This window comes from Erinaceus europaeus, chromosome 7 (assembly GCF_950295315.1).
Source record: "Erinaceus europaeus chromosome 7, mEriEur2.1, whole genome shotgun sequence".
NCBI lineage: Eukaryota > Metazoa > Chordata > Mammalia > Eulipotyphla > Erinaceidae > Erinaceus > Erinaceus europaeus.
In genome coordinates, this window is record NC_080168.1 from 93580143 (window position 1) to 93601225 (window position 21083).

Consider the following 21083-nt stretch of genomic DNA (forward strand, 5'->3'; position numbering starts at 1 on the left):
ATTTAATCTACTAATTTAATCTATTAATTTATTCTAATCTATTTCTAAACTGAAATAGCAGATAGCAATCTGAAAGCAGATATTCAGAGAGAACAACGAGGGGGAATCAAGAGAAAAGCTGTAGGTAGTTTTTGTTTTTTTCACCTTGATTCAGATTATTTAGATCTCACCATGTAGTATCATGAGTCCCCTGCAGGGCATCCTAGTCCAAAAAGCTCCTCAAAATTCCATTTAGGGTGCTTCTGATGGTTCCTGCAGGATTGCAGGCACCCATTTTAAAAAATGTCTTCTCATTGAAGGAAGAATCAAATCAGGAGGTTAGAACTAACCACATGTATTCATTCTTGGGGACTGTCAGTGTACTGGAGAATGCTCTTCAAGTTAGAGTAGTCCTTCTTCACAAGAAACATGTGAGCGGAAGTCCAGAAAATCCCAGGGGAAAATCTCCACGCATCTTCCAAGCTCTACAATCATGGTCATAAGGAACCAAAGTGTGACAGAGAAACTGTCTCATGACGAAAGAACAGAGGCTTTGGGAAACCTCTTCATAAGTAGAAAGGCAGCCCATGGTGGATGGGTGTCCAAGTTTACTTATATGGGGGATGGGTGGGTTAGGAACCCCCCCCTTAGTAGGTCCTACCCCCAGAGGTAGGAATCACCCTTTGAGGCATTAAACGCCCCCAGAGTCGCCCTTTGAGGCATTAAACGCCCCCAGAGTCAAGAGATGCCCACAGAGGCAGGAAACACTCTTTGAGGCATGAAACACCCCTGGAGGCAAGAGATGCCCCCAGAGGCAAGAAATGCTCTTTCACCTGCTAGGCCTTGCCCTTTGAGACAGGAAACGCCCCCTCAGGCCTCCCCTTGGCACCACACTGGTTCTTGCTGCTCTCCTATTTGTTCCTCCATGTCTTGTGCCAGTTCTTTTGAAAATGCCTGTATGATATAGGTTTCTGTTCACCCCACACTCCTGATACTATGGCCATTAGTTAAAAAGGGGGAAATTGTTGGTCTGCTTCTAAATTCTGCTCCTAAAACCCCTTCTGTTGCATTGCTTGTGCTGTGGTCTATTTACATAATCATTGTTTTGCTTGCACTGGCTTAATCCCCACTGGTTCCTGCGTTTTCCTTCTCCCCACCCCCTATCCTATGTACTTCCTCTTCCTGACACTTCCGCCTCAGGAGATATATAAGGACAGGATTGTGATTAGAGATAGCTAGCTTGCACTGCATCCCCACTTGTTAATAAAGATCGAACTGCGTCTCAGCTCAGTCATGAGTCCCTGGTCATCTATCTCCCGCCTGCAAAGCTAGATCAGCAACTGGCACCCCGAACTGGGACCAGCATTAGGGAGCATGGAGATGGAAAGACCCTCTATTGACAACTGCCAACCAGTCTCACCCTGTTCCTCAAACTACTGATAGCTCTTTTTTTTTTAATTAAAAGATATTGGGGGATTGATGGTTTATTATAAATAGTTAACAAAGTTGTTGGTACATGTGTAAAAAAAAATGTCAGCTCTCTGCAGGACACTGTAACTGCCCAACTAGATCCTCCTTCACCAGCCTGCACCAGGACACAAATTCCTCCCCACACCCCCCTCAGAGCCCTTTACTTTAGTGCTATGCACCAAATCCAGTCCTAGTTCTCCTTTGTGTTTTCCCTTCTGTTCTTATTTTTCTTTTCCAATTTTTCTTTATTGGTGGGAATTAATGTCAACAATAAAGTGCAGTAGTTTGTACATATGTAACATTTCTCAGGTTTACATATGACAATTTAACTCCCTCTAGGTCTTCCTCTGACATCATATTTCAGGACCTGAACACTCCTCCCCCACCCCAGAGTCTTTTCCTTTGGTGCAATACACCAACTCCTGTCCAAGTTCTGCTTTGTGTTTTCCCTTCTGTTTTTATTTTTCAACTTCTGTCCATGACTGAGATCATCCCATATTCATTTCTTTCTGGCTTATATCACATAACATGATTCCTTCAAGCTCCGTTCAAGATGAGGTAAAAAAAAGTGAATTCACCATTTTTTTTTCTTTCTTTTTTTTTTTTTTCCTCCTCCAGGGTTATTGCTGGGCTCGGTGCCTGCACCATGAATCCACCGCTCCTGGAGGCCATTTCCCCCCCCTTTTGTTGCCCTTGTTGTAGCTTCGTTGTGGCTATTATTATTGCCCTTGTTGACGCAATTCGTTGTTGGATAGGACAGAGAGAAATGGAGAGAGGAGGGGAAGACAGAGAAGGGGAGAGAAAGATAGACACCTGCAGACCTGCTTCACCGCCTGTGAAGCGACTCCCCTGCAGGTGGGGAGCCGGGGGCTCGAACCGGGATCCTTACGCTGGTCCCTGCGCTTTGCGCCACATGCGCTTAACCCACTGCGCCACCGCCCGACCCCTGAATTCACCATTTTTAATAGCTGAGTAGTATTTCATGATATCATTATATATATAGCACAACTTTCTCGGCCACTCATCTATTGTTGGACACCTGGGTTACTTCCAGGTTTTTACTATTACAAATTGTGCTGCTAAGTATACATAGGTATATGCAGATCTTTTTGGATGTGTATGGTGTGTTTGGTTCCTTAAGATAATACCCCCAGGAGAGGAATTGCAGGGTCATAGGGTAAGTCCACATCTAACCTTCTGAGTGTTCTCCAGACTGCTCTCCACAAAGGTTGGACCAATTAACATTCCCACCAGCAGTGCAGGAGGGTTACTTTGTCCCCACAACCTCTCCAGCATTTGTTGGTGCTATCCTTTCTGATAATGACATTCTCACAGGAGTGAAGTGGTAACTCAGTATTGTCTTTATTTGTATTTTTCTGACAATCAATGTCTTGGGGCATTTTTTCATATGTCTGTTGGCCTTTTGTATCTCTTCTTTGGTGAATATTCTGTTCATATCGTCTCCCCATTTTTGGATGGGATTTTTTTTCTGAGTTTGGTGAGGATAGCTCTTTTAATACATAGAACCTATTATCCATCTGTAAATCCACCTCTCAGATGTCAATTTGATCTCAGACAGTCTATTAAGTAGAGCTCTAGCCTGACTCTTAGAGATATGCAGTCAATCAGAAAATTCAGAATTCAATTACAGAAACCTTTCTTGGTGCTATCCTACTCTATTCAGGTCTAAGTTTGCAGTAAGGCCACTGTTTTAGTGCCTTTGAACATCCTTTGACAGTTAAGAAGCTTCCTTGGGGGGGATTCTTTTATTTATTTATTTAATTTTATTTTTTATTTATAAAAAGGAAAGATTGACAAAACCATAGGATAAGAGGGGTATAACTTTACATAATCCCCACCACCAGAACTCTGCATCCTATCCCCTCTCTTGATAGCTTTCCTATTCTTTAACCCTCTGGGAGTATGTACCTGAGGTCATTGTGGGATGCAGAAGGTTGAAGGTCTGGCTTCTGTAGTTGCTTCCCTGCTGAACATGGGTGTTGACAGGTCAATCCATACTCCTAGCCTGTCTTTCTCTTTCCCTTAGGGGGATTCTTATAGTTGTTCATTCATAGGTAGTCCAGTGGGCATTGATTCAGCATCCCTTTGCATCCCTGTCTGTGCCTTCAGAGCATCAGAAATTTCTCAAGTATCCACTGGTTACTTTTGAGTGAATTGTTTTCTCAAACTAAAAATGCCTGATAGTGCTCAAAATATGCATTTTATCATACTATATTTGTAAGTCTTAAATATAAAAATTAACTCAGGCTGTGCAAATAGAATAAAAGGTCTCCTCTCAAGGTAAGCATTGAGTTTCACTGGGAGAAGATAAATAGATTTTATATGGAAGGGAGGGATATATAAATGTATATTTCCTGAATGTCTGTGGTATGCTAAATTCTATCCCAAGTGCTTTTTAAAAAAATATAAGATAATCCTCTCACCTCTTAAGATAGGAATTACATTTTGAAATGGCACACATGTACCTCAGAAGGTGCCAAAGAAAAGCTAATTCATACAGTTTAATAAAAAATAAAACTTTGACTCTAGTCTAATTACTGGGTTTGGATTCCATCCCTACTATTTACAGATTAAAATCACTGTATTTTGACTTCCTTATCATAAAAAAATGGCCAGTGCCATAGAAACTGCCTCATAGAGTGGCTTGGAGATATAAACACTGATGAATAAGACACCACAGTATATGAACTGGGACACTGAACATGTTCAATAACTAGTAGCTTAAAAAGTTATTCTATTAATATATGAATGAACACTTTTATAGGTTCTGTATTTCAATTCCTCTACTTTTAAAGAATAAAAGAACACATTGGCTACCTGTCCATTAAAAAGAAATTACTGAAAATCCAAGTGGTGGTCTACCTGGTTGAGCACACCTGTTATAATGCTTAGGGACTAGCGTTCGAGCCCCCGGACCCCCTTCTGTAGGGGTAAGCTTCACAGGTGGTAAAGAAGAGCTACAGTTGTCTCTCCTTTCCTTCTCTATCTCAATTCTTCCCTCTTGATTTCTTTCTGTCTCAATCCAATAAATAATAAAAATTATTTAAAAGAAATTACTGTGGTCTGGGAGTTGGCTCTATGAATAAAGTGTTGGACTTCCAGGCATGAGGTCTTGAGTTTAGTCCCCAGAATCATATGTGCTAACATGATGCTTTGGTTCTCTAGCTCTCTCTCCCCCACTTACTATTTGATGAGTAAACAAATCTTTAAAAAAGAAATGACCCACCAAGTTGCAGATGCTACCATGATACCAACCTGACTTCCCTGGGCAGACAACATCACCATTATGTCCTGGAACCCCATCTCCCCAGACCTCCACCAGCAGAAACTTATACTTACCATATCAACTTTCAAATGCTTACAACTGTCAAATATGAGTTGGAGAAATAGATAGTCTTTTTTCCAAATTGAAGACTGTAAGAGAAGAGTTCTACAACAACAATAAAACAATAAGGGCAACAAAAGAGAATGAATAAATATTTTAAAAAATCTAAAAAAAATGTTAAAAAAAAAGTGGAGTCCGGTGATAGTGCAGTGGGTTAAGTGCACTTGGCGCAAATCGCAAGGACTAGCATAAGGATCCTGGTCCAAGCTCCTGGCTCCCCACCTGCCGGGAAGTCAGTCGCTTCACAAGCTTTAAAGTAGGTCTGCAGGTATCTATCTTTCTCTACCTCTCTGTCTTCCCCTCCTCTATTCATTTCTCTCTGTCCTATCCAACAATGGCAACAACAATAAAACAATAAGGGCAACAAAAGAGAATAAATAAACATTTTAAAGAATCTAAAAAAAAAAAGGAAAATGTTTTTAAAAAAAGGGGAAGAGTTCTGTGACCATGTGAGGCCCTGTAAACACTGTGAATATGGGTAATCCTTGTGATGAAGTAGTCTTAGGTCAGATTAGATATATCATTTCTCCTGCTGACTTTGACTTTTGACTTGACAAATTATCTGAGCTCATAACCTCCACCGGGGTCAAAATATTCTCTTTCTAAATGCTGAGTTCCCCATGTCCATATATGACTTGAAAACTCTATTATTGCATGCTTTGTGCATTCCAGGTTGAAGACTCTACCTACATTTTGGGGTAGTGTATAGGGCAGAGAAGGAAGTGTTCTTCATGGAATCGGAGTTTCTGCATAGAGTGTTGAAGTCCAGTATCTTGTTATCCATGGTTATAGTGGTGCAGAGTTGGCCTTTCATTCCCCAGTAGATACAGTTTTTGTGTTTATCAGTTCTATTCCCTGGCTGAAACTTTATGATTCCTAGTCCCTGTGCCTCTGGCCCTTTCCATACTTCATCCTGTTCACCCTGTAGTACTGACTCCCACTCTGGTAGCACCCTTCCACTCACTCAGTTTCTTGAAGTCTTGAATGAAGTTCACACTCTAGAGCTGAGTATTTAAGCTTAACCTTGGTTTTTCTTTATTTCTGTCTTTTTTTCCCCTCCCTCCTCCTCCTCTTTGCAAATGTTCTCTTTCCTCTTTTCCTCTAGAAAGGATGTTTTCACAACTGGCTATAGATACCTATTCCCAAATAAGAATAACTGTTGGAGGAAGCTGAGTGGTAGTGTACTTGGTTAAATATACAACCATGAACAAGGACCAGGGTTCAAGCTCCCAGTCCCCACCTGCAGGGATAACCTGCAGGGATAACCTCATAATTGGTGAGGCTGCAGGTGTCTCTCTCTCTCCTTCCCTGTCTCCTCTTCCCATCTCAGTTTCTCTCTGTCTCTATCCAATAAATGAATAAATAACTAAAATTTACAAAATTAAAAAATAAATTGTTGGGAAGGCAAGATAACTCACCTGGGGGGTACCTGCTTTACAGCATCAGATTCCAGTCTGGTAATCACTACATCTGAGAAAACTTCAGTGCTGTGGTGTTTTTTTATCCTCTGTCTCAAATTCACTTCTTTGTTTTTCTGTCACCAGGGTACCTGGATGGGGCTCAGTGTCTGCACGGCTCCACCTTTCCCAGAGGCCATTTTGGTTCTTTTTTGTTTTTGCCCTGCCCTGCCCCGCCCCATGTCCCCCTCTCCTCCCCTCCTCCCTTCCCTACCCTTCTCTTTCCTTCCCTTCCCCTCCCTTCTCTTCCCTTCCCTTCCCTTCTCTTCTCTTTCCTTACTTTGCCTTGCCTCTCCTCTCCTCTCCTCTCCTCTCCTCTCTTCTGTTTTCCTCTCTTCTCCTCTGTTTTCCTTCCTTTCCCCTCTTCTTTTTTTTTTGACAAAGGTGAGAGACAGAGAAAGATACAGAGGGAGAAAGAAACAGGGAAACAGAGGAGAAACACCTGCAGCACTGCTTCACTACTCATGAAGAATCCATTCTGCAGACTGGAGCCTGGGGCTTGAACCTGGTTTCTTGTGCAAAGACCGGCTTCTTAGCTTGTGAACTCTACTGGGTGAGCCATCATTTGGCTCCTCAGATTCAATTCTTGTACCTTTGTCGGGCTGAGCTTCACTGACGGGAGTCAGACGACCAGGGACCCATGGCTGAGCTGTACGTAGTATCTCTTTATTCATGCAGAATGCAGCTCAATCTAAACCAAGTTATGCTAAAACTAAAACTAATATACTTGCCAAGTAGGGTGTAAACAGGATGTGACATAGAGAGGGTGGAGCGAAAAGTGACTGGTGCAAATCAGGGTGTACTACAAGAGGGGGCGGAGCAAAAAGACATCATGAACCAGTGGGGATTAAACCAATGCCATGCAGGCATGCTGGTGCTTAGTTATGTAAATAGAATAGTGTTAAGCAGGGGGGATTAAACCAAATGAAACAGAAGGGGTTTTTAGAAGCAGAATTAGAAGCATACCAACATACCTTGCTTTTTATGTCTGCTTTAGCACAAGAGACATTTATTTGCTGGGATCACTAATTCTGTTTAGATTAAATAGCTCTGGAAAAATTTCCTGTGATACTATATGAAAAAGAAACATTAATTGTGTTATTTTTCTCAGCTTTTAATTTACTCCTCCCTTTCTCACAAGTCTGAATTCCCTGGTCATTTGTGTTGCTTCATTTAATTATTATTTTTAATAATTATAGTGGATTCAGAGTAGAGGAATTGTTTATTTTTATAGCTTTTGCTCTCCATTATGCTTTGTGTGGCCAGCACATACTTCTAGCATCTTTAGCAATTCTGTCTCACCAATGTACTTTCAACTTTCATTTAGGGATGTAAAGACATTATCTTCTGTAGCAGCACTAGTGCTTTCTTTCATGATTTAAGACAGCTTGGGAATAATCTTAGGATATCATTGACTTTAGCCTTTGGTATTTCAAATCCTAACTACATTTTATGTGAATTCTGAAATAGTAATATGAATGATCATCATGTTTTTCATCTTGAACATGCTAAATAGTGTGTAGAGTGTTTTCAAAAAAAGTAAGACCTCCATAATTTTCCAAGTAGGTACAATGTGATATCAGTGATAACTGTAGAAAAATAACTTGTGGTGCAGCGGGTTAAGCACACATGGCACGAAAGGCAAAGACCGGCTTTCCACCTGCAGGGGTGTTGCTTCACAAGTGGTGAAGCAGGTGGTCTGCAGGTGTCTGTCTTTCTCTCCCCCTCTCTCTCTTCCCCTCTTCTCTCAATTTCTCTCTGTCCTATCCAACAACAATGACAGCAATAACAAAAACAGAAATGATAAACAAGGGCAACAAAAAGGAAAAAATAAAAGTAAAAAGTTTAAAAAACAACATACTTCCTATCTAAAAGGTACAATAAAATGTTTTTTTAAAAAAGAAAAGATAAACAACTTGTTAATTTTATTCTTCTGAGAGAAAAAAAAGCTGAGTTCTTTCGATTTGGAAATGAAACTGCCAATAGGAGCATATGTAACATGCAATTCAGAACACAGTGGTTCAGTGTCATTATTCTTGTAGCTGTTTGATTAATAAAAGAATATAGCTAAAGTGTTTTAGATGCTTACTAACCTTCTAACTATTAGATGTGCATTTAGTATTTTACTAATAGTGACCTACAACATTTCATTGGAGTACCCTGGAAGAGTTCCTCCCTCCTCTCTTGGAGAACTGAGAGGCATATTGTGAAGAGCAACAATCAATGAATCACCTTGGGGTTAGGCAGTAGAATGGACATACTATTTTTATTCTGCTTGACTTTTTTAAATATTTTTATTTTATTTATTTATTCCCTTTTGTTGCCCTTGTTGTTTTTTATTGTTGTAGTTATTATTGTTGTTGTCGTTGTTGGATAGGACAGAGAGAATTGGAGAGAGGAGGGGAAGACAGAAAGGAGGAGAGAAAGATAGACACCTTCAGACCTGCTTCACCGCCTGTGAAGCGACTCCCCTGTAGGTGGGGAGCCGGTGTTCGAACCGGGACCCTTGTGCTTTGCGCCACCTGTGCTTAACCCGCTGCGCTACAGCCCGACTCCCTCTGCTTGACTTTTATGCAACTCATAGAGGAATGATCTCCTTTTAAAGAAGAGGCATTTTTGTATGCTTGAATGAATTTGAGTTTCTCCCCTGAGAGGCTGGCCCTATTACTGAAAGAACAGCTATAGCTTAGTAGCTTGAGAATTGTGTGTTAGTGCTAATGAAATGGCATGTTGATAAAGATGAACATGCAAACCAGACCTGCAGATGCTCTCAGGATCTGGAAATCAAACAATGAGGAGTGGGAGAAGAAGTATTGTAAAATGATTTTTTTTTAATTGCCACCGGTATTATTGCTGGGGCTCTTGCCAGCACTATGAACCTCCTGCTCCTAGCAGACATTTTTGTTTGTTTGTTTTTCTGTTTTCCCCCCTAGCATTTTTATTAGATAGGACAGAGAGAAATTGCAAGAGGAGGGGGAGATAGTGAGGGAGAGAGAAATATAAGACACCTGTAGACCTGTTTCACTGATTGTGAAGTGACTCCACCCCCCACCTCCCCCCGCAGGTGGGGAAGTGGAGGCTTGAACACAGTTCATTACACTTGTGTGCTTAACCAGATGTGCCACCACCCAGCCGCCTAAAACAAGGAATTTTCTAAGGGCAGTATTTATACAAATTTTTGTTGTTATAGGTCTACCAAGGCAAAAATCCAAGTGTCTGTGGTTGCTAGGCATACGTGGGTGGTGAGTGTCTTGCAGTATGGTTACTCTGATTATTGTCTTATGTGGATGTTCTTAGTTTGCCTTTCTAATTGGTGTTTGACCTAGGGCCTTTATTTTGAGTCACATGTATATGTTCTCTAGTTCCTTCAATGGCTAATGACAGATAAGAGGAAGTTATTCAATATTGATTTACCTAACAGAAAAAAAAATAAAGGTGAATTTATTAGTATATAGGTTTAATTATGGAAACTAAGAAATGTATTACAACAGTGGTTAAAACAAGAAAGTAATTTGTCTCTCCCATATGGTCTGTGTAGGAGTTCTGGAATTGATATGATACTTTATTATTATTTTCTCTCCTCAGTGAGCTGAAAATATTGTATAAGTGCTTTTAAAAAATATACATAGTTATTGAAAAATCTTATCAAATGAATGTAAGATAAAGATTCTTTTGGATGTTACTGATTGAAGGCAAGTACATTTAAAGGTAATGTAAATGTTTATCATTAAAGAACAGATAAGACATGTAGAAATAAAGTCCAAAATGTGTTGAAACTGGGTTTAGATGAAGGAAGAAATTCCTGACTGTAAGAGACATTAGACTCTGATAAGTAAGACTTTTTCAAACTACCTCCTCGGAGAGGCCTCCGAATCACAACATGTGTTCTATTTGTTGGCGTTGATACAGCAGGGAAGAAAGAAAGATGTAGAATCATCTAAATTCTTTAAAAGACTTAAAGGCTTCTGATAAAGAGTAAATCTATCAGGATTTTCATTCATCTGACTGAATAAGGTCGTTGATTTTCTTTCTGCTTCTCCCCTTTTCCAGGGTGCTTTTCTGCAAATAATGACCATTTTTTGGCAATTCATCATAAGAAAAATGGGAAGCCAGCATTCATCTATCACCATTCGCAAGACATTGAGAAGAGTCTGGATATAGCTCCTCAAAAGATATATAAACATAGCTACCATTCCTCTTCCCAAGCTCTAATCAGCAAACGTCACCAAATTGTTAACTCAGCATTTCCTAGACCTGCTTATGACCCGTCTCTTAATTTGTTGGCTGTAGCTGGTCAGGATCTTGAAGTGGAAAACCTTCCAATCCCAGAAGCAAATGTAATTGTGGTGGTAAGTATTGCATTTAACTGTTGAAGATGATAAGGCTTTATACTCTGTGGTTGATGCTTCTTGAGGCAAAACTTATGATGACTCATTATAATTGCATCTCAATGGCCATTTGCCTTAGCACTTCTCATTCTCTGGTATTTGTTTTGTTGCTTCATTGCTATCTGTTTATTTCTTCTAGTAGGCCAATGAAATTAGAAATCTTATCTGTACTCTCTGAGTATGCATAGTTCATAGTGTGTATTTAATACGATTTGGATAATCAGTTGCTTTAGGAAGGCCTTACAGCTGCAGTAGAATACACCCTGTAGGGAGCTTTCTACCTTCTGTGATAATCTGTTTTAAGCAGGCCTTAGTTTCTTAGATAACAGAACAGTACTTGAAGATTTTCTAGTCATAGTACTCAAGTTGTATGAAATGAAGAAATCACTAAAAGGGAGGAGGCAATGTTTGGAGGGTTGTTTGCCATTAACATACATAAAACAGGTTGGGTGTAACTGAATAATATTCTTACTATCACTGAACAAGTATCAGTCACATTTATTAATCATAATGATGCAATGGCCCTATTGCTTATATTATCAAGATATTTAACCCAAGCTAATTTCCCAGTTCATACTACATGTAATAATTTAGCTGTGTGATAAGGCTGATGCCCTATTTAGACTGTGGACTCTATCAGAACTGTTTAAACTCTTAAGATCAAAATCACAAAAAGGAGGATCCACTTTTAAATTATAATTTAGGTGACCAGTTAGTTCACACAGTAGACTGCATTGTGTGTGTGTGTGTCCCAGGTTTGATTCTTTGCTCCACAAATGGCAATTGTGCACTGGTCTCTCTAGTTCATAAGTAAGTAAATCTTTAATACAATTAAAAATTTAAATCACAAACCATTAGCTAAAAGGTTGCTCTTACATTTATGCTTCCAATAAAAATCAAATGTCTATGACTTTTAAGGCAAAGTGATTTCAATGAAACCATGTTTGAGTTTTGGTAGTCACTCTTTATACCAGATATACTTAAATTTAACAGGATTTTACTGTTTGCTTTTGCATAGGACACCAAGTTTTTAAAATTTTTTCTTTTATTTATTTTAATGATAGAGATACAGAAGAACACAGACTGTCAGGTATGAAAGTCCTTTTTTTTTTTTTTTTTTTTTGCCTTCAGGGTTATCACTGGAGACCAGTGTCTGCACTGCAAATTCATTGCTCCTGGAGGCCATTTTCCCCATTTTTGTTGCCCTTGTTGTTGGATAGGACAAAGAGAAATTGAGAGAGAAGGGGAAGGCAGAGAAGAGGAGTAAAGACACCTGCAGACCTGTTTTACCACTTGTGAAGCAATCCTCCAGCAGGTGGGGAGCTGGGGGCTCAAACTGTGTCTTTACCCAGGTCCTTATGCTTCACATCATGTGCACTTAACTCAGTGCACTACCGCCTGCCCCACTATGCTGTCTCCCTGGTTGCAAAATCATTTCATATTCATGGTGTCAAAGGATATCTGTGGAAAGTTCCATTTATGTTCAGTTTGCAAATTATTTTCTTTTTAATTTTTCTTTTAAAATTATTATCTATTTGTTTATTGGATAAAGACAGCCAGAAGGAAAAGGGTGATAGGCAGGGAGAGATACAGAGAGACACCTGCAGCCCTGACTTCACCTTTCATGAAGCTTTCCCCCTGCAGATGGGGACCAGGGGTTTGAATCCAGTGCTTGCACACACTGCAATGTGTTTGCTCAACTAGGTGCACCACCATCTGGCCCCTTAAATTTTTTATTTGTGATTAATAGTAGGTTATAAGACTAAGATTGCAGAGTATAGTTCCACACCATACACACCAAAGTTCTGTGTCCCCACATTCCCACCTTCCAAAGATAACCAACCACCACAGTACTCACAAGCTTTAGAAAGAGTTTGCTTGCTTCTTCTGTTCTTTTTTTTTCAAGTTCATGAGTATGAGATCTAAACATTCCCACATGAGTGAAACCATCGAGTAGTTGTCTTTTATCTATATCTACTCATTTCACTAAGCATAATCACCTCCAATTTCATCCATTTTTGTCCTAAAGGAATTACACTTAATTTTTGAAAATGAAAACTCTATTAATTGATTTTTAAAATATATTTTATGTTTTATTTATTTATAAAATAGAAACACTGTGGTCTGGAAGGCGGCGCAGTGGATAAAGCATTGGACTCTCAAGCATGAGGTCCTGAGTTCAGTCTCCAGCAGCACATGTACCAGAGTAATGTCTGGTTCTTTCTCTCTCTCCTCCTATCTTTCTCATGAATAAACACATAAAATATTAAAATAAAAAAATAAAAAGGAAACACTGACAAAACCATAGGATAAGAGGGGTACAACTCCACACAATTCCCACCTCAATAACCCATTCCCTCCCCTGATAGCTTTCCTATTCTTTAACCCTCTGGGAGTGTGGATCCAGGATCTTTGTAGGATGCAGAAGGTGGGAGGTCTGGCTTCTGTAATTGCTTCCCCACTGAACATGGGCATTGACAGGTTGATCCATACTCCCAGCCTGCCTCTCTCTTTCCCTAATGGGGCAGGGCTCTGAGGAATTAGAATTCCAGGATACACTGGTTGTCTGTCCAGGGAAGTCTGGTTGGCATCATGGTAGCATCTGGAACATGATGGCTTAAAAGAGAGTTAACATATAAAGCCAAACAAGTTGTTGACTAATCATGAACCTAAAGGCTGGAATAGTGCAGATGAAGAGTTGGGGGAGGGGTCTCCATTCTGCAGATAGCTAGTAGGCATATTTTAGTTATATGCCAAAGGGCCTGTGGCTATACTAATTTTTTCCCCTGAGCCTGAAATTTGATATGCAGGTGGATCCTAGTTATTATCCCAAAACCTAGATATGAACCAGGTCCCATGAGATAAGGCATATGTTCACATGTATCTATAAATTAGGGCAAAATATATACCTGAAAGCAAAAGTACACAACAGTCTACAGTGAGTCAGTATGAAGTTCATAATGAAATAGTATCTACTTAGACTTAGCTACCCTCATCACCTATTTCCTTTTTTTTCTTTTTTTATATGTTTGAATTTTTTTCTTTTTTATTTAAGAAAGGATTAATTAACAAAACCATAGGGCAGGAGGGGTACAACTCCACACAGTTCCCACCACCCAATCTCCATATCCCACCCCCTCCCCTGATAGCTTTCCCATTCTCTAGCCCTCTGGGAGCATGGACCCAGGGTCATTGTGGGTTGCAGAAGGTGGAAGGTCTGGCTTCTGTAATTGCTTCCCCGCTGAACATGGGCGTTGACTGGTCAGTCCATACGCCCAGTCTGCCTCTCTCTTTCCCTAGTAGGGTGTCTCTGGGGAAGTGGAGCTCCAGAACACATTGGTGGGGTCTTCAGTCCAGGGAAGCCTGGCTAGCATCCTGATGACATCTGGAACCTGGTGACTGAAAAGAGAGTTAACATACAAAGCCAAACAAACTGTTGAAGAATCATGGACCCAAAGGTTGGAATAGTGGAGAGGAAGTGTTAGGGGTTACTCACTGCAAACTCTAGTGTACTTCTGCTTTCAGGTATATATTTTGCAGTAGTTTATGGATACGTGTGAACATATGCTCTCTCTTACAGAAACTGGTGTATATCTAGGTTTTGGGACTTTGTTAGAAAGTGAACAACCTGGGATGGAATTAGAGAATACTATGAAAGGAAAGGTCTCACCCAAGTAATGAAGCTGAAGGGTTGTCATTCCACACATGAAGTCTCTGGACACAGTCTGAAGTGAAGCATGTTGAAGTGGCAATCGCAATCGTTGCGTTGGTTAGGTTGTGATCGACAGATGCAATATTATTTGATATGGATTGTGAGGCATACAGGAAAGTGGGCCCTATCCAAGGGTTCCAGGACTGGGGGAAGTAGAGGCTCTCTAGTGGAGATGTGAGGTTCCTGCTGTCTTAGGGTTCCAAAAGACACTGGATAGTTAATGTTATCATCACATTATTTGGTAATTGGGTTAACTTTGAAAAGTCCTTTTGTTAGGGTTTGCTGTACAGTACCCAGTATCTTGTATATAGCTCTGCTATTGGTTGCTTCTGATCTACTTGGTCTAGGCTTTTGAGAGAGTCTGCATATCAAATACACAGCCTATATATTAAAAAGATTCACTTTGTGTTTTGAAAAACTTTGAGACATACAAATAATTTCCCCCCTCTCATATTAATTAACTAGTGGTTTATATGACTACATTTTACTAGGAGTGTACATAAACACCATTCCACCACCAAAAGACTGTGACCCATCCCTCCCACCCACTCCCCCCACCCCCACTGACCCAGGAAGCTGCATGTCTACCCCTCACCACAGGGTTTTTACTTTGGTGCCCTACTTACAATTTGGTTAGGTCCTGCTTTTAGTTTCCCTTTCATATCTTCTTACTCAACTTCTGTTGATGAGTGGGATCATCCCATAATCATCTTTATCTTTCTGACTTAGCTCACTTAACATAATTCCTTCTAGCTGTGTCCAAGATGGGTCAGAGAAGGTGAGTTCATTGTTCTTGATAGCTGCATAGTATTCCATTGTGTATATATACCACAGCTTTCTCAGCCACTCATCTGTTGTTGGGCACCTGGGTTGCCTCCAGGTTTTAGCTATTATGAATTGTGCTGCTCTGAACATAGGAGTACACACCTCTTTTTGGTTGGGTGTTATGGAATCCTTGGGGTATAACCCCAGGAGAGGAATTACTGGATCATATGGAAGGTTCATGTCTAGCCTTCTGAGAGTTTTCCAGACTGCTCTCCACAGAGGCTGTACCAATTTACATTCCCACCAGCAATGTAAAAGGGTTCGTCTGTCCCCACAACCTCTCCAGCATTTGTGCTGCTGTCCTGTTTGATGTATGCCATTCGTGAGGTGGTATCTTAGTGTTGTCTTAATTTGCATTTCTCTGACAATCAGTGACCTAGAGCAGTTTTTCATATGTTTGTTAGCCTTTAGTTAGTTTTTCATATGTTTGTTAGCCTTTTGGATCTCCTCTGAGGTGAATGTTTTATTCATATCCTCTGCCCATTTTTGGATGTGGTCATTTGCTTTTTTGGTGCTAAGTTTGCTGAGCTCTTTCTATATTTTGGTGATTAGTTTCTTGTCTGATGTATGGCATGTGAAGATCTTCTCCCATTCTGTGAGGGGTCTCTTTGTTTGTTTAATAGTTTCTTTGGTTGTGCAGAAGCTTTTCAATTTGATGTAGTCCCATTGGTTTGTTTCTGCTTTAGTCTTCCTTGCAATTGGGTTTGATTCATCAAAGATGTCCTTGAGGTGTAGGTGGGAAACTGTTTTACCAATGTTTTCCTCTAAGGATTTGATTGTTTCTGGTCTGACATCTAGGTCTTTGATCCATTTGGAGTTGATTTTGTTTCTGGTGAGATAAAATGGTTCAATTTCATTCTTCTGCATGTTACAACCCAGTTTTCCTAGCACCATTTATTGAAGAGAGCCTCCTTCTTCCATTTAATGATTTCGGCCCCCTTATCAAAGATTAGATGTCCATAGGTGTGGGGATTTATTTCTGGGCTTTCAATTCTGTTCCACTGGTCTGTGTGCCTATTTTTTTTCTAGTACTATGCTGTTTTGGTGATGATGGCTTTATAATGTAGTTTAAGATCTCAGAGTGTGATGCCTCCATTTCTGTTTCTTTTCCTCAAGATGGTTTTGGCAATTCTAGGTGTTTTCAGGTTCCAGATAAATGATTGTAGTGTTTGTTCTATTCTCTTAAAGAAGCTTGGTGGAACTTTGATGGGTATTGCATTAAATGTGTATATGGCTCTGGGGAGAATATTCATTTTGATGATATTTATTCTTCCAATCCATGAGCATGGGGTATCTTTCCATTTCTTGGTATGAGTTTCTATTTCCTTGAGTAGTGACTCATAGTTTTCAGCATACAAGTCTTTCACTTCTTTGGTCAACTTTATTCCTAGTATTTGATTGATTTTGCTGAAACAGTAAATGGGAGTGATTTCTGGATGTCTTCTTCTTCAGCTTTAGTGTTTGCATAAAGAAATGCCACTGATTTTTGTACATTGATTTTGTAGCCTGACACCTTGCTATATCGCCTAATAACTTCCAGTTGTTTTCTGCTGGATTTTTTAGGTTTTTCTATGTATACTATCATATCATCTGCAAATAGTGAGAGCTTGACTTCTTCCCTTCCAATCTGTATTCCTTTGATTTCTTTCTCTTGCCTGATTGCTATGGCAAGAACTTCCAATACTATGTTAAAGAGTAATGGTGACAGTGAACAGCCCTGTCTAGTCCCTGATCTGAAGGGGAATGCTTTCAGCTTCTGTCCATTGAGTATGATGTTGGCTGTAGTTTTGCTATATATAGACTCCACTATCTTGAGGAACTTCCCATCTATTCCCATTTTTTGTAGAGTTTTGAGCATGAAATGGGTATTGGATACCTATTTCCTATTATACTTCCTTCACTCACTCCAAAGCTATCCTTATCAAAGCAAGGACTGCAAAAGTTGAATAAGGGCAAGAGACTGGCACATTTTAACGATGACTCTTTAGTCACTATCAGGCCAGCCCATCATCTGGGGCCCTATTCAGGGAGTCCTGAGGTTTCCAAACCAACATTATTAGCCTAGACCTCGAATAAATCCCTCTCTACATTGTTACTGGTCATCTCTATCAGGAACAACACAATAGACCCCTTTGTGGGCCCCCATAGGACCTTGCCCTCAACTTGGATCAACAATGGTAGAGAATGTTTCTTCCTCTGAAGGGAGGCTGGACATCATATTCTATGCTACACCTGAGGAAGATGGGTCCTGATATTGGGGCAGCTGGGAATATTCTTACTGATGACCACAGAATATGAGCTTGGATCTACAGGTATGCAGAGGTCACATAGGCTCCTAACTGAATATGGGCCCCAGAGCACATCAAATCGATGTGGTTTACAGCCAACAGTATTTATAGACCTTTCCCATATTTGGGAGCTACTCTCTTCCCTGATCCAGCTTTCTGGTCCTTTTTCCAGCGATGACATCATTGATTTTTTAAATATGTTTCAAGCATACACTGAATACTTATTCTGATCCTTTCATTATTTGGGATATCTAGAATTTGATGAAAAATTAAAGTCTGTATTTTTTGGGAAGTATTGGGCGAGGGTGTCAGTCATTCAGTGAAGTTATAAGTTAAGAACACAGGATGGGCTCCTATGAGAAACTTTCTCTTTCAACTGACTTCCTGAAGCACTTGCATGAATTTTCTACATTTATGTAAGTAATAGATGTTCTGTAGGTGAAAGCTATGCACTCTTTTTATTCTGTGAAGATAAGTGATGATGATGTCTCTCTATTTGGATGTGCCAGTATTAATGCCAGGACTCATGGGTAACATTTTCTTTAGTGGCCATCATATTCCCATAGTCACTGACACAGCCACAGTGAATGACAGTCCAAGAAGTTTTTTCTTTGTAATGTCATGCACTATCTAATTAATTTAACACTATGGAGAAAAAAAGTCATCAATGAGGAATTCTAGCAGATCATTTCACTTTTACTTTATTTATGGCTTAGAGTTTTGTGAAGAAGCTGTGCTTTTTCTCTTGAGTAGTGATGACTTACATGGGAGATACTAGGTGGTTTTAGTTCCCAAACAACCTTCTCTGTACTGTCTGTCTCTATTCTCTAACTGAACTGTAGATTAGCTATGTTGGACGTTAGTAATGAGTGATAGAGTTAATGTCTCCTATAACTGACTTACAGTCTTGTGCAAATGATGATTTAGTACAAAAAAATTAAGGAGGTGGACTTGAAAAAAACTAGAAATGTTTAGTTTGTTCAAAATGTAGAGGGTCAACATTCAGTCAAGTTGGGCTAGTTTGAAGCCTCATCTTAACCCCCCAAAATTTAGAATTAGAGTATAGTTGATGTAAGGGAGATATTCTGGTGTAATAAATGACTTTAATAGATCAATAGTTATGTGTTTGTTTGACTAAGGTGTACATGTATGAAAATACATACTTTGAATATATGTAGTAAAAATATATGTACACATGCTTGTGTGCTTTCTATGCATACATAATACCACTCTGTACCATGCATAATATATACATAATATGTGTGTGTGTGTGTGTGTGTGTGTGTGTTTGTGTGTAAGTATTTGGGATCATACAGCTTATATTATATTGCAGTGGTCAAGCAAAACTTTGGTGGCTGAATTTATGCTGCATGAACAGTAGAAATGAGTATCAGTTTCTCTAGTTATATGTATTACTGGATTTTTTTATTCTTTTTTTTTTTTGTAGTCAGAGTAAAATGACCACTCCCAAACTGCAGATATTATGTCTGCCTGTCATCTCTCAAAGGCCCCAAGTTAGGAGCAAAAAAATTTATTAATTTTCTCTCCACATGTCTTTTCTCTAATATTCCTGAGAATGATAAGACAATCAAGTCCATTTACTTGAGAATGAGGAATGTAATAAAAGCATCAAAGGTGTATGTGTTCCTTGTCCTTTCCTCATTTCCATTTATCTCCATAAAGCATTATGTTAGGAAATTTGTCCACAAAGTATTCTTCCCTTTTCCTTCTTTATTTTATAATCAGGAAACTATGGTGTAATTTATTCCAAAAAAAAGACAGAACAATTAGAATGTTTATTGCAAAGAATTATACTTATGTTCCAAAAGTCCAGTTAAGACACATTTATAAAGGGAATATGAATATCCTTTGAGTTGGTATTGTTTCTTCTACCAAAAACATGACAAAACACATTTTAAAAAGACAGTGGGGGGGCACACACTTTACCATGTACAGGATCTGGAGTTCTAGCCCCCAGACACCAATGGGAGCTAACCTGAGTAGGGGAGGTTTCTTGAGTGGCAGTGATGCAGCAGCAGTGTCTTTTCTCTTTGTTTCTATCTCCCTCTCTCTCTTTCTATATTTGCCCTCTATCTTAAGAAGAAAAAAAAAAGAGTGAGGATAAAAGAAAAGAAGAGAAGAGGAAAGAATAGGACACCGAAGCCCAAGTGAAAAGGACTGACACACACACATTGGAAGTTCTATACCCCTCCCCCTCATAGCTTTCCTATTCTTTAACCCTCTGGGAATATGGACCCAGGGTCATTATGGGGTGCAGCAGGTGGAAGCTTCTGTAATTGCTTCCCCGCTGAACATGGCCATTGACAGATCAATCCATACTCCCAGTTTGTCTCTCTGTTTCCTTAGTAGGGCAGGGCTCTAGGGAAGCAGGGCTGCAGAACACATTGGTGGTGTCATCTGCCAAGGGAAGTCCGGTTAGCATCATGTTAGCATCTGGAACCTGGTGGCTGAAAAAAAAGAGTGAACATATAAAGCCAAACAAATTGTTGACTAGTCATGAACCTAAAGGCTGGAATAGTTCAGATAAAGAGTTGGGGTCTCCGTTTTGGAAATAGCCAGTAGGTCTATTTTAGGTATATTCCAAAGGGCCCATGACTTTACTAGTTTTTGCCTGAGCTTGACATCTGATATGCATGTGGACCCAAGATATTGTCTCAAGAAATAATGTCGTGGCTGGAAAAAGGGCTAGAAAGCTGGATCAAGGAAGAGAGGAGCTCCAAACATGGGAAAAGTATATAAATATTGTTGACCGTAAACCCTATCAATTTGATCTGGTGCTCATATTCAGCATAGGAGCCTATGTAACCTCTGCATCCCTGTAGGTCCGAGCTCACATTCTATGGTTATGAGTAGGAACCTTCCAAGCTGCACCAATTTCAGGACCCATCTTCCTCAGGTGGTAGGTAAGAGTATGTTACTCAACCTCACTATGGAGGATGGAACATTCTCTACCATTCTTGATCCATATTGAGGGCAGGGTCCTATGGGAACTCAAAGGGGGGTCCATTATATTGTTCTTAATGGAGATGACCAGTGATAGTGGAGAGAGGGATATATTTGAGGTCTAGGTGTGGAATTACCAGGACTCCCTTACGAGCACCACAGATGATGGGGTGGCCTAATAGTAACTAAAGAGTCATCATCGAAGTATGCCAGTCTCTTGCTCTTACTCAGCTTTTGTAGTCCTTACTTTAATAAGGTTAGTTTTGGAGTGACTGAGGGAAGTATAATAGGAAATAGGTGAGGAGAGGATCAAGGTCTAAGTAGAAACTATTTCATTAGGTACTTCATTAGGTCTTTTTAGGTTTTTCTACTTGCTTCCTTTATTGAAGTGCAAAGTACTGTGAACTTTTGCTTTAAGGTATACATTTTGCTCTAATTTATGGATACATGTGTACATCTGCCCTATCTCATGGGGCCTGGTCTATATCTAGGTTTCGGGGCTTTGTTAGAAAGTGAAGCAGATGAAATGGAATTAGAGAATCCTAAGAGAAAGGAAGGGTCTCACCCGAGTAATGAGGCTGAAGGGTTGAAAAA

General features: G+C 39.8%; 1 protein-coding gene across 1 annotated transcript in view; it reads left to right on the top strand.

Moving 5' to 3' along the window:
* The window catches only part of PTPRR (protein tyrosine phosphatase receptor type R), a 302321-nt gene that overhangs the window by 15610 nt on the left and 265628 nt on the right, over window positions 1-21083 (top strand). The window contains exon 2 of the mRNA XM_007530107.2: window positions 10363-10661. Coding sequence (XP_007530169.1) covers window positions 10363-10661 — 299 coding nt within the window. The remainder of the gene's footprint in view (window positions 1-10362; window positions 10662-21083) is intronic.